At 52.4% G+C, this 16044-nt stretch overlaps 5 protein-coding genes and 2 non-coding genes across 7 annotated transcripts in view; 5 read left to right on the plus strand and 2 right to left on the minus strand.

The window, feature by feature from the left end:
• The first annotated feature begins 798 nt into the window (after positions 1 to 798).
• On the plus strand, positions 799 to 2480 carry ASPZODRAFT_129014 (hypothetical protein). The gene is made up of 2 exons (XM_022722172.1): positions 799 to 970; positions 1040 to 2480. The coding sequence occupies exons 1-2, from the start codon at positions 890 to 892 to the stop codon at positions 2429 to 2431; spliced, it is 1473 nt and encodes a 490-aa protein (XP_022584907.1). The 5' UTR covers positions 799 to 889; the 3' UTR covers positions 2432 to 2480.
• A 296-nt stretch (positions 2481 to 2776) lies between these two features.
• On the plus strand, positions 2777 to 8373 carry ASPZODRAFT_110765 (hypothetical protein). Its single transcript, XM_022721006.1, has 14 exons — positions 2777 to 3220; positions 3272 to 3316; positions 3371 to 3533; positions 3594 to 3841; positions 3911 to 4455; positions 4510 to 5015; positions 5090 to 5152; positions 5208 to 5766; positions 5836 to 6286; positions 6342 to 6435; positions 6491 to 6798; positions 6870 to 7236; positions 7304 to 8059; positions 8172 to 8373. The coding sequence occupies exons 1-13, from the start codon at positions 3005 to 3007 to the stop codon at positions 8032 to 8034; spliced, it is 4296 nt and encodes a 1431-aa protein (XP_022584908.1). The 5' UTR covers positions 2777 to 3004; the 3' UTR covers positions 8035 to 8059; positions 8172 to 8373.
• Positions 8374 to 8916: 543 nt separating this feature from the next.
• Positions 8917 to 11459, plus strand: ASPZODRAFT_23043 (hypothetical protein; the record flags this gene model as incomplete). Its single annotated transcript, XM_022727918.1, has 5 exons — positions 8917 to 9055; positions 9117 to 9251; positions 9310 to 9691; positions 9766 to 10684; positions 10748 to 11459. 5 exons carry the CDS (start codon positions 8917 to 8919, stop codon positions 11318 to 11320), a joined length of 2148 nt encoding a protein of 715 aa, XP_022584909.1. The 3' UTR covers positions 11321 to 11459.
• Positions 11460 to 13178: 1719 nt separating this feature from the next.
• On the plus strand, positions 13179 to 13250 carry ASPZODRAFT_t30. The gene has a single exon. It is a non-coding gene; the product is annotated as a tRNA-Gln (tRNA).
• A 125-nt stretch (positions 13251 to 13375) lies between these two features.
• Positions 13376 to 13447, plus strand: ASPZODRAFT_t31. Its single transcript has one exon. It is a non-coding gene; the product is annotated as a tRNA-Gln (tRNA).
• Positions 13448 to 13722: 275 nt separating this feature from the next.
• Positions 13723 to 15426, minus strand: ASPZODRAFT_149729 (hypothetical protein; the record flags this gene model as incomplete). The annotated part of the gene is made up of 2 exons (XM_022725520.1): positions 13723 to 14706; positions 14764 to 15426. The coding sequence occupies 2 exons, from the start codon at positions 15424 to 15426 to the stop codon at positions 13723 to 13725; spliced, it is 1647 nt and encodes a 548-aa protein (XP_022584910.1).
• Positions 15427 to 15775: 349 nt separating this feature from the next.
• Positions 15776 to 16044, minus strand: part of ASPZODRAFT_149730 (hypothetical protein) — a gene marked incomplete at both ends in the record, with an annotated part of 2044 nt that continues 1775 nt past the window's right edge. Inside the window, one exon of the mRNA XM_022725521.1 lies at positions 15776 to 15876. Coding sequence (XP_022584911.1) covers positions 15776 to 15876 — 101 coding nt within the window. The remainder of the gene's footprint in view (positions 15877 to 16044) is intronic.

Consider the following 16044-nt stretch of genomic DNA (forward strand, 5'->3'; position numbering starts at 1 on the left):
ATCTCTGGATTGTCTGAGGTATCACAGCAGCGCATCATCACATCCACCTGCATGGGGATTCCTATTGGCCGATATGCAGCTGCAGAGTCTGGATGGCTCCGTATTTATTTGCCGATCCTGCAAATGCAGTCAGCATGCGGATTCGGAGTACAGGACGGAGTCCTCTCAGAGTACTCTACGGAGTATCCTTGACAGAGCATGAGTACTTCCATACGGAGGACAGGAGAACAGGAGAACAGGAGCTGGAATCCAGGGTAAGCATCCAGGTTCGTATCCAGGTTCAGGTTCGTTTGTGGCCCTCCCTGCCCAGACATGGCGAGGTGACGTATCGCCTAAGAATAGAACGAAGTTGTCTCAGATAACAAATTCTATCCTACCGACTACAGTCAGCACTGCAGGAAGTATCAGGCAATTTCTCAATTCTGTATAGATTGGCTGATGATTGACAGGCAAAAACGAAGACCCCAAAAAAAGAAAGAAAAAGAAAAAAAAAAAAAAAAAGAAACTTGCAGCAGACTATGGAATATCATCTCCTATCTATCTCTATCTACGCAAGGGACAAGGCTCCATCAGCCTCGTATCAGGCCCGTTCTGATGTCTCACTGCCATCTGCCCAGCCTGCATCGTCTCGGTGTAACCCAGCGATCAGGGTATCCCCATTCTAGGTTCCATTGGGTCCGATGGGATAGCTTTGCCCTGTCGTCTCCATCCCCGTGTGGACTTCTGTGGATTCCAGGTGGGTATTTCCCTTGAACTTACTGTCCACAGCCCATGTCGATGGGGGGGGATGGGGGGGGATGGGGGGGATATTCTTTCTTTTAAATCTGGCTGCTCCCCCTCTAGCCCTCGTCTTCGGGGGTTCGGTTGGTTTGAGTATCATACATTCACCATGAGGCTCTTTCTTGCGCTGTGCTGCCTGCTTGGCGTGGTCTGCCGGGCGCAGGCCAAGGCTGTATTCGCGCACTATCTGGTAAGTAAAGAAGAAGAAGAAGAAGAAGAAGAAGAAGAAGAGACGAAAAGACTGACGGATGATCTATAGATGGGTAATACGGCGACGTTTGGGCCGTCCGATTGGGAAACAGATATCCAAGAGGCGCAGGCCGCCGGCATCGACGCGTTTGCGCTGGACGTGGGCTCCGGCGACAACGTGGCGCTGCCGCTGCAGATGGGCTTCGAGACGGCGGCCTACTACGGCTTCAAGATGTTCTTCTCCTTTGACTACTCCGGGGGCACGGGCACGATCACGGACGGCAGCAGCTCCAACGAGACCGAGGCCATCTGGCCCAAGGACAACGTGACGGCGTTGATCAAGGCCTGGTCGTCCAGCGACGCCTACTACACGTACCAGGGCAAGCCGCTGGTGTCGACGTTCGAGGGGCCCGCCAGCGCCGACGACTGGACCGACATCAAGAACGAGACCGGCTGCCTGTTCATCCCGGACTGGACCTCCATCGGCCCCAAGGCGGCGCTCAAGACGGGCGTCGTCGACGGCCTCTTCTACTGGGGCGGTTGGCCCTGGGGACCCGAGAGCGTCAACACCACCATCGACAAGCAGTACATGGCCGCGCTGGCCGCCGCCGACGACAACAAACCCTACATCATGCCCATCTCGCCCTGGTTCTACACCAACATGCCCGGCTACGACAAGAACTGGGTGTGGAACGGCGACAACCTGTGGTACGACCGCTGGCAGCAGGCCCTCGACCTGTCCCCGGACTTCCTCGAGATCATCTCCTGGAACGACTTTGGCGAGTCGCACTACATCGGACCCCTTCACACCACCGAATACGCCCAGTTCAAGACCGCCGACTCCCCCTACAACTACGCCGCCAACATGCCTCACGACGGCTGGCGCGCCTTTCTTCCCTACCTCATCGCCCAGTACAAGACCGGCAACGCCTCCCTGTCCCAGGAGAGCCTGATGGTCTGGTACCGCGCCCATCCGGTTGCAGACTGCACCACGGGCAACACCACGGGCAATGCCATCTCCCAGGGTCAGACCACCATGCCCCCCAAGGACATCCTCCAGGACCGTATCTTCTTCTCTGCCCTGCTCAACGCCACCGCAGACATCAACGTCACCATCAACGGGAACCCCTCGGCCGCCAACTGGACAAACACCCCGTCTTCTTCCTCTTCCTCTTCCTCTTCCTCTACCGGCATCTATCACGGTAGCGCCCCCTTTGACTCCCACACGGGCGCCGTCAACATCACCCTCACCCGCAACAACAAGATCGTCGCCCAGCTCACCGGCATCGACATCACCCCAAACTGCACCGATGACATCCAGAACTACAACGCGTGGGTCGGCAGCGTCAAGGTCGCCGAGAGTGGAGCCGCTCGGCTTCGGCAGCCTCTGTCTTGCTTCTTCTCGACGCCCCTGCTTGTGCCTGGCCTCCTCTTGGCCGGTTATTTTTATACCTTCCTATAATCTCCTTTCTCCCTTCTCCCTTCTCCCTTCTCCCTGTGTACCCAATTTCTCCGTTTTATTCTTTCACTCCCTGATGACTGCCATGAGTATAGACGGTAGACCCTAGAATGTATTTAGTCGTATATCTTTAATAGAATGAATCATAGAAGAATTGCTTCCACTCCTAATCCTTCCTATCATTCCTCATCGACCCTTCTAGAACGGACTATTCCGATTATTCGCCCTGATCGACCTCCACGCAGATCAAACATGCGTATATCCGGCCACGAATCTCGTTCTTCCGACCCATCCGATGCTCTGATTGGTTCCTTGCACTCAGATACGGATCTACGGATTTGCGGATATACGGCATTCACGGAATTACAAATTGGCAATCTCACAGTGATAGTAAGTACAGGCTGACTATACATTCATTGAATATAACTGCCGGCTTGCCCCTGTCATTGGAGTCGATCCTCAAGGTCAAAGCCTCTCTCTCTCCAGGTCATCCAAGGTCGAGGACTTCCTTCGTTTGTGGTTCCATTCTTTTCGCCAATTCCCCCGTATATACTGCCGGTATACGCTCGGCAGTATATGACAAACAACCTCACCATGGACTCATCATCGACGGCTACCTCGACCGACCTCGAGCAGCAGGATGGCGGCCTCCGCAAGCGTCTCACCCTCACCTTCCGTGACTTGACGGTCAACGTCACCGCCCCTGATGCGGCGCTGGGTGATACCTTGTGGTCAGAGATCGATCCTCGACAAGTGACCGGATGGTTTCGGCGCAATGAGCGTCCGAAGAGGGTAAGCCTTGGTTCACAGAGAAAGAAGAGAATCAGGCTGATAGTCTTCTAGACTATCCTGAACAAGATCAATGGCCAGGTTAAACCAGGTGAAATGGTAGGCGGGTCCACATGTGCTGTGATTGTTGGACTATAAAACTTACCCTTCTAGTTGCTCGTCCTCGGGCGTCCCGGCTCAGGCTGTACATCCCTCCTGCGTGTTCTCTCCAACGACCGGGCCACCTTCGACCAGATCACCGGCGAAACTCACTATGGTAGCATGGACCACGTTGAGGCACGGCGTTTCCGCCAACAAATCATGTTCAACAACGAAGGTGAGAGCCGCCACCACCACCATACATTCCGGGGGTAGTCGAACTGACGGAGAATGATAGATGACATTCATTTCCCCACGCTCACGGTCAATCGCACAATGAAGTTCGCCTTGAGGAACAAGGTCCCGCGAGAACGGCCAGAGCACCTGCCCGGCAAGGAGGAGTTTGTGCAGGAGCACCGGAACGGCATCCTCGAGGCTCTCGGCATCGGCCACACCAAGAAGACCCTCGTGGGCAACGAGTTCATCCGTGGTGTCTCGGGCGGAGAGCGCAAGCGTGTCTCTCTCGCCGAGATGATGGCTGGCCAGGTAGGTTTGTTTTGATCGACAGCTTGCAGCCACCCACCCAACATCTCAATCTTCTAACTCCTGCTCCAGAGCCCCGTCCAGTTCTGGGACAACCCAACCCGCGGTCTCGACTCGAAGACGGCGGTGGAGTTTGCTCGGCTGTTGCGTCGTGAGGCTGACCGCCACGACAAGACGATCGTGGCCACCATGTACCAGGCTGGCAACGGCATCTACGACGAGTTCGATAAGATCCTGGTGCTGGCAGACGGCCGCGTCACCTACTATGGCCCCCGCACCCGTGCGCGCCAGTACTTTGAAGACATGGGCTTTGACTGTCCCAAGGGCGCCAACATTGCCGATTTCTTGACCTCCGTCACCGTCACCACCGAGCGTATCGTTCGTCCGGACATGGCTGCGCAGGTGCCCAACACCCCCGAGGAATTCGAGCGGCGGTTCCTCCAGAGCAATATCAACAAGGAGGTGCTTGAGTCTCTCACCCCGCCCGAGAAGCTTACCTATGAGGTCGACGATATGGAGATGGCGGTGGCGAGCGAGAAGAGAGAACATCATGTTCCGCGCCCGAAAAGCGTGTACACTGCTGGTCTTGTGGACCAGGTCCGTTCCTGCACACTCAGGTATGACCCCTTCCACCTACTCAGAGATAGGACAAGTCACTCACCTATATACAGACAGTTCCAGATCATGTGGGGTGACAAGCTGTCGCTCATGATCAAAGTCGCCTCGGCCATCATCCAGGCGCTCGTGTGTGGCAGTCTGTTCTATAATCTGGCCGACGACAGTACCTCCGTCTTCCTCCGACCCGGTGCTCTCTTCTTCCCCGTCCTCTACTTCCTTCTCGAGTCCATGTCTGAAACCACGGCTTCCTTCATGGGTCGTCCGATCCTGGCCCGTCAGAAACGATTTGGATTCTACCGCCCGACAGCGTTCTGTATCGCAAATGCAATCACCGATATCCCCATCGTCCTCATCCAGGTCACTTGCTTCTCGCTGATCCTCTATTTCATGGCCGGCCTGCAGCAAAATGCAGGAAAGTTCTTCACCTTCTGGATAGTCGTCAACGCCCAGACCCTGTGTTTCATCCAGATGTTCCGCACCATCGGTGCGCTCTGTGGCAAGTTTGGCAATGCTTCCAAGATTACCGGGTTGCTTTCCACGATCTTTTTTGTGTATGGCGGTAAGCACAAAAACACTCCCCTGCATATCATAACTCGATTGAGTCTTGCCTCTGACGGAACGTCTTCTCTCCAGGATACCTGATTCCCTTCCACAAGATGCATGTGTGGTTCCGGTGGATCTTCTATCTCAACCCAGGTACGTTCAGCATGGAATGGAATGCCTAACTGGTTAGTTAACTGACCCTATCCAGGAGCGTATTCCTTCGAGTCACTTATGGCAAACGAGTTCGTCGGCCTGAAGCTCCAGTGCGTCTCACCGGATTATATCCCCTATGGCACTGGGTATTCCGATGAGTCGTCTCAGTATAGAGGCTGCACTGTCGTCGGAAGTGATGCGAACGGCGTCATCGATGGCGCCACTTACATCCATGAGCAGTTCAACTACTCCGCCCATCACATCTGGCGTGGGTTTGGCGTCATCATCGGTTTCTGGATCTTTTTCATCTTTCTGACTGCGCTCGGTTTCGAACTGCGTAACAACCAGGCTGGATCGTCGGTCCTCCTGTACAAGCGTGGCGGTGAACGCAAGAAGATCACGGATGCCGAAAACACGGGAAATGCGCAGCAGGGAGAGGTCGATCCCGGGTTCCTGTCCCAATCGGCAAAGCCGTCCACTTTCACCTGGAAGAACTTGGACTATCATGTTCCTTTCCATGGCCAGAAGAAGCAGTTGCTCGACAAAGTGTTCGGTTATGTCAAGCCAGGGAATTTGGTTGCACTCATGGGAAGCTCGGGAGCAGGAAAGACCACGTAAGTTGCCCTGAAAACGCCTATCAGGGCTTCACGAGCACGAATCAAAACTAAACAATCTCCCATCAGGCTACTGGATGTACTGGCTCAACGGAAAGACAGCGGTGAGATCTTCGGATCGATCCTGATCGATGGCCGGCCTCAAGGCATCAGCTTCCAGCGAACGACCGGATACTGCGAGCAGATGGATGTACACGAAGCGACGGCGACTGTCAAAGAAGCTCTGGTCTTTTCTGCGGTGCTGCGTCAGCCGTCGACTGTTCCATATGAAGAGAAGATCGCTTACGTGGAACAAATCATCGATCTGCTGGAGCTGCGCGACATCTGTGACGCTCTTATCGGCGTCCCTGGAGCTGGCCTTAGTATCGAACAGCGCAAGCGAGTGACTCTGGGCGTCGAGCTGGTCGCAAAGCCAACCTTGCTGTTTCTGGACGAGCCGACCTCGGGTTTGGATGGCCAATCTGCATACAACATCATTCGCTTCTTGCGGAAGCTGGTCGACGGCGGACAGGCCGTTCTGGTATGTAAAAACTGATGGGCTTTTTTGTGGTTATCTTCTAACATCAGATTGCCAGTGTACTATTCACCAGCCTTCGGCCGTCTTGTTCGACGCATTTGACTCGCTTCTTCTCCTTGCCAAGGGCGGAAAGATGACCTACTTCGGAGAGAGTAAGTCTTTGGTCTCAATATTATTATGCATGAATGTTTCACTCACCCGTCCTAGCTGGCCAGGATTCAACTATTGTTCTCGACTATTTCGCCCGCAACGGTGCTCCGTGCCCGCCTGACGCAAACCCCGCAGAGCATATCGTCGAAGTCGTCCAGGGAAATACCACCGAGAAGACCGATTGGGTCGAGGTCTGGAATCAGTCTCCTGAGCGCGAGCAGGCCTTAACCCAGCTGGCTGAGCTGGACGAGGCTGGAAAAGCCGATCCGGATTATGTCGAAGACACAGCGGACTTCGCCACATCCCATTGGTTCCAGTTCAAGACCGTTCTGTATCGCCTGATGACCCAATTGTGGCGCTCGCCGGTAGGTTTTCTGATAATGGCAATATTCACCTAACTTGACTGTTGGCGGTCGATGCTGACGTTTTGGACCAGGACTACGTCTGGAACAAGATCATCCTCCATGTCTTTGCGGCACTGTTCAGTGGATTCACCTTTTGGAAGATCGGAGACGGCACCTTCGCCCTGCAGCTGCGTCTCTTTGCCATCTTCAATTTCATCTTCGTGGCACCAGGATGTATCAACCAGATGCAGCCGTTTTTCCTTCATAACCGCGACATCTTCGAAACCCGTGAAAAGAAGTCCAAGACATACCACTGGATCGCCTTCATTGCCGCCCAGATGGTTTCAGAGATCCCTTACCTCATCATCTGCGCCACGATCTATTTCCTGTGCTGGTACTTCACGGCTGGCTTCCCGGCCACGCCTTCAATCTCCGGCCACATGTATCTGCAGATGATCTGTAAGCATTACCAAACCTATTTTCCCCAATCAACACATCCATCTACTGACCACGGGGACTCTTGTAGTTTACGAGTTCCTTTACACCTCGATTGGACAGGCGATCGCTGCTTACGCCCCGAATGAATACTTTGCTGCAATCATGAACCCCGTCCTGATCGGCGCGGGTATGATCAGTTTCTGCGGTATTGTCGTCCCGTATTCGTCCATGCAACCCTTCTGGCGCTACTGGCTGTCTTACCTGGACCCCTTCACCTATCTCGTCGGCGGCCTATTGGGCGAAGTCCTGTGGGAGGTCAAGGTCGAGTGCCAGTCCTCGGAGTGGGTGCAGTTCGACGCGCCGTCCGGCCAGACATGCGGAGAGTACATGGCCAACTTCCTCGCCGAACAGGCAGGTTACCTGCTCGACTCCAATGCCACCTCTTGTAACTTCTGTCAGTACTCGACGGGCGCGGATTATGCCAAGACCTTCAACCTGAAAGAGAAATATTATCCGTGGAGAGATGTATGTATACCTGGATTCCCCTATTGTGAAATGATCAGCGTTGCTAACAGATCCTTCTCTCTGCTCACAGACTGGCATCACCGCCCTTTTCTGCATCTCCTCGTACGGTCTGGTCTTCCTGATGATGAAATTGCGCAGCAAGAAGACCAAGAGCGCCCGCTCGGAGTGAACGGTGCCAGCAACCCAACGACCGATTCTTACCTGCCTCTTTTTTCACCCAATATAGAGACAAGGCTGACACTGTGGGCCTTTGGCTTACTCGCTGTCATCCCTTGGCTTCCTTTCTTTCGCTAATACTTCGTTCCGGCGTTTCGTGGGGCTGCAATCAATAGACACTAGTTAGTAACAGATAGAATATGTAGTAGCCAGGATAGCTACATAGACAGATTGATAGACTGGGAAATATAACACATTGTTCAGAGATCACTTACCCTGGGCCTTCTACCCAAGCCTTGCAAGAGTTGTCAAAAGCGTCAGGAGCAGGTGGAGGAGGTTGGCGCCTTCCCAAAAGAGGCGGCGGAGATCACGGGCCACGCTAACCCTAACGGGGTAGCTGCTATCACTAGCTGGAGCCCCTCAACCTCCCTACGCCAACTCTTTCTCCTACCAACCGCTTCTCTCGGAAGACTTGAGCTACCTGGGTAGTCTTTCAGGTACTCTCTCCTCTCTTCTTACTGGCAGGTGCAGTGTCTCTTTGTCTTTCCGTCTTCCCGTGTGCCTGGGCGGCGTCTGACGGTTCTCCACTACAGGGCTGAGCTGAGTGAGTACGGGTTGGTGATTAGTTATACGGAGTAAGCACTAATTAAGCATCAGGGAATACCAACTTAAGCCACCCAAAGACCCCACAAAAGACCCTGCAGCCCAATCTCACGCGTGGAAGGGCCAGGCGGTGCTGTTGCTTAAGATTACACACGATGGGGGACCCCTAACGGCCACTTCATCTTCCCATGCTGAAGTGGACACCGATCAACAAAAGCCATTGGAAACAGACTCCCTTTCGACCTCTGAAGATGTCTTTAATTGGCTAGTCAGAATACCCTTTTTTTAGATGGATGAAGACGGTGGGCTGTGCCTGCCACTGCCTGGGGAAGCTCTTACTTTATATAAGGTACCGTTCAATCCGGAATCCCAACTACTTTTCTTCCTCATCGCCATCTCCAAATTTGTTGACTCACAATGCGTTTTCAATCAGATCTTTCTGCGGCATTGCTCCTGGCAGCTGTGTCGGCTGTCCAGGTGAACGCTGGGAGTGTGAAGAGCAATGAACCGTGTGCGGAAATGAGCGAGATGTACGTCAAGGCGACCAAGGCCAACAGTGAGTCGATCGATATGTGAAAAGACCTTTCTGAACGCCTGTTTCTAATCTACTGGCATAGCTACGGCTAGTATTCCTGCTAGGTTGGGTTATGAATGTCTGAAATCTATGCCGTTCGTGTCGGACCTTGCGGTCGAGTTTATCGAGGAGTACCGCAAATACCTCTTGTTCCAATCCACAATCGAGATTCTGCAAGGTACGCTCCGAACAGGGTGGATTTCAGCTACACATTTTATCTGACTTCTTGTTAATAGACCCTCCGGTCGGTTATCTCATGCCAAGTACCGACCTCTTGGGTGGGTTGGATACGATCCAGGAGAACGCCGCCGCCAATAAGTATGAGAGCCAGTTCGATTTCGATATGGACCTTAGCAGTCTGATAGCGTCGGCTCACGATGGCCATCTGTCAATTGACCTCTGTTCACTTCAACTTCTCTACTTTACGATTGATCTCCCGCTGGCTTCCGTCTCATCCGACGGGCTGGAACTTCCCCAGGTATATCTTTGGCAGGATATGGTGCTGGCCAACGATGGAGATCAGTCGGTGTCTCCTGTGGCATCTATCAACGGGGTGGACGTGGTGGAGTTTTTGGCAGAAATCACCTCGGCAGAAAACTTTCAAGACCCGGATGCTCAGTACGTTTCGTTTCCTTTCTTCTGAGGCCCCCAAAGGAAGCTTAGAGGCCGGCCTCTGACTGTCTTTTCCTTAGGTATAATATGGCGTTTCCTGGGAACGGTCGAAGAGTCACCTTGGGGGCAGTCACCGATGCCTGGCAACTCCCCAGCGTTTGGCCAGGCGAGTCCACATACACAATCAAGTTTGAGAACGGTAGCACTGTAGATGTCGATCGCACCATCACAACCGAGAAAGATTTGTCCGATGCCATGTGGCAGAATGGTACTGCGCTCTTCAAGGCTGTATGTCTGCCTGAAACAACGACCTCGACTTCATCTTCCAGTTCGTCCGACTCCGCCTCCACCACATCCGACAGCTCATCCACGGCGCAAGTCTCAGGGTATCCCACCGATGTTGTCATTAGCGAGTCTAATAACTATATCTCCGGTTATTATCTGGATGGAAAGGGGTTCGAGGATATCGCCGTGCTGGTGGTCCCTACGTTCAGTGTCAGTGGTGATGAGCCTGCGGCTTTTGCCCGCGTTGCGAGGGAGTTTATTGGCAATGCCACCGCAGATGGTAAGACCAAGATGCTCATCGACCTTTCCGGCAACCCCGGCGGTGATATTGACGCCGGCTTCAACCTCTTTCGGCTCTTCTTCCCCAATGAGGCGCTATACACCGCCACCCGGTTTCGTTCGCACGAATCTCTCTATCTCATGGGCAAAGTTCTCTCCACAGTTGATGTGAGCACCATAAGCGCGGACTATTTCGAGGTTACCGTTGAAGGCCCTCTAGACTCCCGGACCCAAGTCACCCCGGACCAAGAGGGTTCCTTCTCCTCCTGGGCGGAGATTTACGGACCCCATGTCATCCTCAACACCAACACGTCTACGCTCTATGCCAACTCCAACTTCACTTTAATATCCTCTGCAGATGAACCGATCAGCGGATATGGAGATATCCCCCTTGACCCCACTACCTCTCCATTCACAGCGGAAAATATTGTTCTTGTAAGTCTTGCTCTGTATGACTATCCCAATCATCCACAATAACCTTACTGATTCCTCTTGCAGATTTCCGATGGCTTCTGCTCTTCGACCTGCACGTCCTTCAGTGAGCTCATGAAATACCAAGGCGTTCGATCGATCGCTTTCGGAGGCCGTCCCTTGAACGAGCCCATGCAAGCCATGGGCGGGGTTAAAGGTGCTGAGTCGTTGGACCTTTCGGCCATCGAGATGTACTCCGCTTTGGTCGCTTCAATTGCAATGAATGCCTCGGAGACGTCGTCTCCACTTCTGACAGAAAGTGAACTGGATCTTCTCAACGCCACAGGACCCATCCCGCTGGAGGATTTCCCGTTAACGTTCAGTGGAGGCGAACTGAACTTCCGCAACAGCTACCACAAGGACAACGACCAGGTGCCGCTGCAATTTGTTTACGAGGCTGCCGAGTGCCGCTTGTTCTACACGGCGGAGAACTATCTAGAGCAAGAGACCGTCTGGACCGCTGCTGCCACTGCCATGTGGAACGGTGGGTCCTGCGTCCCCGGCTCGACCAACGGCACCGGCAGTCTCTATGAGACCACTGCCTCCAATCGCATGAAACAGCTTGCGATCCTGGTTGCTCTGGGTAAGGAACTTCAGTGATTCTTAATAGTTTATATATGGCATGGTTATCTTGTAATGTGTTGTTATTGGCCTCAAGTGATCAATAAAAGGCGGCGATTTTCTGACTTAAAATGGAGGTATTATAGTAACTATAGGATAGAACATTGTTGATTGCAGCAATTGCTTCGATTTCGAACAGTGTAGATGCATGATAGAGCTTATAGTCGCGATTTTAGGGCTGACCTTGTATACGTGGCTCTTCAGTGTGAGTCTGAGCATTAACTAGGCGCCAGGCTGAGATGATCCCCATCTGGCTCCGGGATAGTGTTGGAGTATCAGATCACAGAATCAAATAATAAATGATACTTATACAAGAGCAGAGAGTTGTTCTATCGTTTAATGAGTTTCTTCAGAGTATTCAAGCAATTATGTAAAGTTGATAACTTGATGGTGGGATATATCTTGGTCCGCGTGCCTCAGGCTCGCATAGTAAGAACCATCTTGAACAGCATCACGAGCAACCACACCACGAAATAATGGAAGATCAGGTCTAATGGGATCTCCAACGGTAGCCATGGCTTGTAGCTTTCATTCTACGTCTTTAAATCCGGTATCAGACCTTTGGGGGGGGGGGGGGGCCAGGAGCGGCGTGTTTCCTCCTGGACAATCTTCCTATATAGGCCATTCTAATGGTATCCCAGTACCAAACCCGGGGTGACTGTAGTCCAGCTGGTTCGCCAGCTGCGCGCTACAGAAGTCCTGGGTTCGAATCCGTGAGAGAGAGAATGTCTCGCCAACAGGTCTCTCACCTCAGCGGGTTTGTCGAAAACCTTCATGCGGGTGTGGCCCACCCGTCGATAACCTTCGTAGCTCACTGGCAGTAGTATTCCCCGGAATACTCCCAGTGAGTGAGCTTTTGCTGTTTTAGATTATGCTTGTCTTCTTCCCTTTTCTTTTCCTTTTGTTGATGGTGGTGATGAGGCTTGGGTTTGTCTAGGCAGATGCCTCGAGTGTTGCCTAGAGATTACCAACTACTTTCAAGATGTTATGGTTCCAAACTAACTTACCTGTCTGTATCCTGATGCCTATTCTTCTCATATATTTCTGTTTATTCCTTTATTCTAGTGGTTAATATCTATACCCAGTATACCTAGTATAGTCTATATAGTATATAATCTTTCTATCCTAACTATAAACACTGCAGGCATAACAACGTAAACAGTTTATAACGTACCCACACTCTGCTTTAAGCACGTCTACAACTATTCAATAGGACAATGCTCTATATGACCAACAGGTCATAGTCGTATATATATGGATAGCTATGACCTAACTACTTCTCCCCTTCCTCAAAACCCGTCATATAAGTAGTAGTTGAATAAATTGACTCGATCTAGAATACAAATTCCAGGTAAAATCCATTTCTCTTATGATATTTTGGTTCAGAAGCCTTACCGGGATTGGGTAAATGACAATACCGTGAATTGGGGATGTCTTGCTGCCTGAACCGGGCTTCGCTTTTGAATGGGGACAACCTGAAAACAATCTGAGAACTAACCACTTCCAGGTACGAGGGGGAAATGTCGAGTTTTGGGTCCCATGGGTTACTATTTCTCAACAGGTGGGTTTATTCATTTCCAAGAATATGCTTATACTGTCGTTTTATATAATTCCTATCCCTGCATGTTTACGCAAGTAGCCACTATATTGCACTGACCACTGAAATGTATTTATCCAGAGATCTAACGATCGAAGAATCCATTAAAGATTCAATAACGGATACGGGATAGAATAAACCACTTTGCTAGATGTAGGAGGTAGTCCAGGAGTGCAGTCAAGAAGAAAATTGAATTCAATGAGTTTATCTAAGTAATTGCAGGATCCACCTGCACAAACAGGTGCTATAGTCTAGTGGTTAGGACGTCAGACTTTGACTCTGAAATCCTCGGTTCGAGCCCGGGTAGCACCTCTTACCTTTCTTTCTTTTTTTTTTTTTTTCCCCACCACACAGATAACTACGGAGTAGTAAGCATGAGTGGAATGTTTTGTAATAGCTATATAATGTGCATGCTCGCTGCGTTTGACTCAACCAATGGTGCTATAGTCTAGTGGTTAGGACGTCAGACTTTGACTCTGAAATCCTCGGTTCGATCCCGAGTAGCACCTGTTTATTTCTTTTTTCAATGCTACTTATCTAATGATGCTCATGGGTATTTTTTTGAGCTGGCATCTGCTTGAATTATTTGTTCAATTAATTATACATAAACATAAGTAGAATGAGAACTCCAATGCTCCAACGCCTCCATCCAGACAAATTGATCCATAAATCCTTCCCAGAAACCACCGTCGTAACACGTACTTATACTTCTTCCCAACTATTCGTCGTGTATACTGTATATTCACCAGTCAGTAACTTCATGTGCGTGTGGTAGCCGGAAGCATCAGATAGGCAAGCATTCTCCCGGATACTGCTGGACGAGATCCATCCAGTTCCAGGGCTGACCCGTATCGCGGGCATGCCAGACACGGTCGACGCAAAAGGCACGGGTGCGCAGGGCGGTAGCTGTGAAGCGTACACGGTAGATGCCGTCGAAGATGTCGAGGACGGTAGCGCGGTCGTCGGCGGCGACGAGCTCGCAGGCAGCCACGAAGGCGGGCCACAGCGAGAGACGGAGCTCGTCGGCGGGGGCGCTCAGGTGGGCGAGAACCTCGCAGGCCATGCCGAGGGCGATGCGGTCGGCCTCGGCGGAGCTGCCTGCGGGATGGAGCAGCCGGTGCAGGTATAGTAGTGCAGCGGCGCGGGAGGCGTACGCTTGTAGTAGGCAGCGGCGCGAGACTCGGACCGAGACCTCGTATGTGGCGACGGGCTGCCAGGCGCGGATGCGCAGCGCTAGATCGGCGGCCGTGGCGGCGATGGTGAGACCTGTCGAGGCGACGAGAGGAGTTTCTAGATCGATGGAGGTGGTGTTGATGTGAGTAGCAGTGGCGATGGTGGTGTCGGTAGCAGTGGCTATGGTAGTGTCCTCGAACATGGTGTCTTCGAGCGAGGTGTCTTCAAGCAAGGTGTCTTCGAGCAAAGTGTCTTCGAGCAAGGCGTCTTCGAGCAAGGTGGTGCGGTGTTCGCGAATGTCTTCTGCCAACGCACACAGTTCTTCGAGCAGAGGCATAAGGGTGACGGTGAAGCCCATCACCCTATCGGCAGCCTGTAGACAGGCCTCATCGAGCCAGACGGCCACGGGGATCTGCGGCCGGCGCATGGAGACGAGGGAACAGACGATATCCTGCCGGGCAAGGGCACGCAGGAAGTAGCGCGCGACCGAGCTAAGGGCAATCCCGGCGTGCAGATGCTGGGAGACAATGGAAGCACAGTAGGAGAGCAGTAGGGGGATGGAGCTTTCGTCGCGATGGGCCCTAGGGTCAAGGAGCTATTCATAAGCATACCACACTTATATACACCGAGTAAACGAATACTGTATGCTTACATCCATTGCGGATAGACCCAGAATCATGACGATCATCTGCTCGAGCTCGTTGTCGGTCTGCATCTTGCGCAGACGGGCAAGCGTTCGAGCGCGGCGGTTCAGCGCCGGGACGAGCGGGCTATGGCCGTCAGCGTGGTCAAAGTAGAGCTGACCGACGGCGTAGAGGGTGTCGGCGATGGCCTGCGGGTCCTGCTGGAAGACCAGCAGGGTATGGGCGTTCATCTCGTCGACAAAGTCGCTCTCGATGACAAACTCCAAGGGGTGGCGGTCGAAATAGCGCTGGATGGTGGGCTCGTCGGCCTCGGGGACGGTGCCGCGGGGGATCGGCGAGAGACTGGTGCATGGGACCAGCGAGGGTTCTGAATGACGACGAGAGGAGAAGGCAGACGAAGCCACGACAAGCGATGTCGCTGTTGATGGAACTGGCGAGGCAGCTATGGCTGTCGCTGCGGGGGAGGATGCCTCTGCTGTCTTGGAGCTGCGGCGGGCGCCCGGCAGTCGGTAGCCCTGGCAGACATGGCCACGGCGCACACAAGTGCCACACGTGGGCCGCAGCTCGTCGCATTTGACCTTGGCCTTCTTGCAGTCGATGCAGCCGCCGCGAGAGCGCTTGCGTGGGTAGAAATCCAGGGCGGAGGCAGGGGAGTTGCTGGTGGTGGTCATGGCGAAAGTGGAGGAGGTGAGGAGAGGAGGAGGGAAAGTGAGGAGAGACGATAAGGGTGGATTTGGTGAGATTTGGGGGAACAAAGGATTGGATTAGAAGGATTGGATTAGAAGGATTTGGAAGGATTTAGTAGACGGTCTAGAAGTAATATCAATTATAATAATAATATTATGTTATTTAATTCTGTATAGTAAAGGGTCTTCTATGCTGTATTGCTATTGTATCTATTGTTCTGCAATAAATAATAGAAATGATAATAAATAATAATTCAGTTATTATCATGAGATTATGCTTAGTATGATAAACACCCCATTACTGTGAGCATCTAATACCATGTAGTATATAATTCTAATCCAGGATATTTGCCAGCAGCAGATCCGCCGAGCTCGTTGACTCGGATTCAAGCATAAAATCAGCGCTGAAGGCAGTCGGGAAATTGGCGATGCATTCTACAGGCAGTGGTCAGTGTCAGCAGGAGGATTGGTTTAGGCATCGGGGTGTATTAGAAAAAACCTTGGTAAGCGTCCCAAGAGACCGGGTCGAGCGACAGGAAGGCGTCTGGCGATAGTGGAGGAGGAGAAGAAGAAGAAGGAGGAGGAGGAGGAGGAGGAGGAGGA

The sequence above is a fragment of the Penicilliopsis zonata genome (genome assembly GCF_001890105.1).
Source record: "Penicilliopsis zonata CBS 506.65 unplaced genomic scaffold ASPZOscaffold_2, whole genome shotgun sequence".
NCBI classification, from domain to species: domain Eukaryota; kingdom Fungi; phylum Ascomycota; class Eurotiomycetes; order Eurotiales; family Aspergillaceae; genus Penicilliopsis; species Penicilliopsis zonata.

Bases quoted from the DNA above. Each gene is read 5' to 3' on its own strand.
- ASPZODRAFT_129014 (XM_022722172.1), top strand. From the start codon at position 890: ATGAGGCTCTTTCTTGCGCTGTGCTGCCTGCTTGGCGTGGTCTGCCGG. The intron at 971-1,039 runs GTAAGTAAAGAA...GATGATCTATAG, and splicing joins CTGTATTCGCGCACTATCTG to ATGGGTAATACGGCGACGTT.
- ASPZODRAFT_110765 (XM_022721006.1), top strand. From the start codon at position 3,005: ATGACAAACAACCTCACCATGGACTCATCATCGACGGCTACCTCGACC. The intron at 3,317-3,370 runs GTAGGCGGGTCC...TTACCCTTCTAG, and splicing joins AGGTTAAACCAGGTGAAATG to TTGCTCGTCCTCGGGCGTCC. The intron at 3,534-3,593 runs GTGAGAGCCGCC...GGAGAATGATAG, and splicing joins AATCATGTTCAACAACGAAG to ATGACATTCATTTCCCCACG.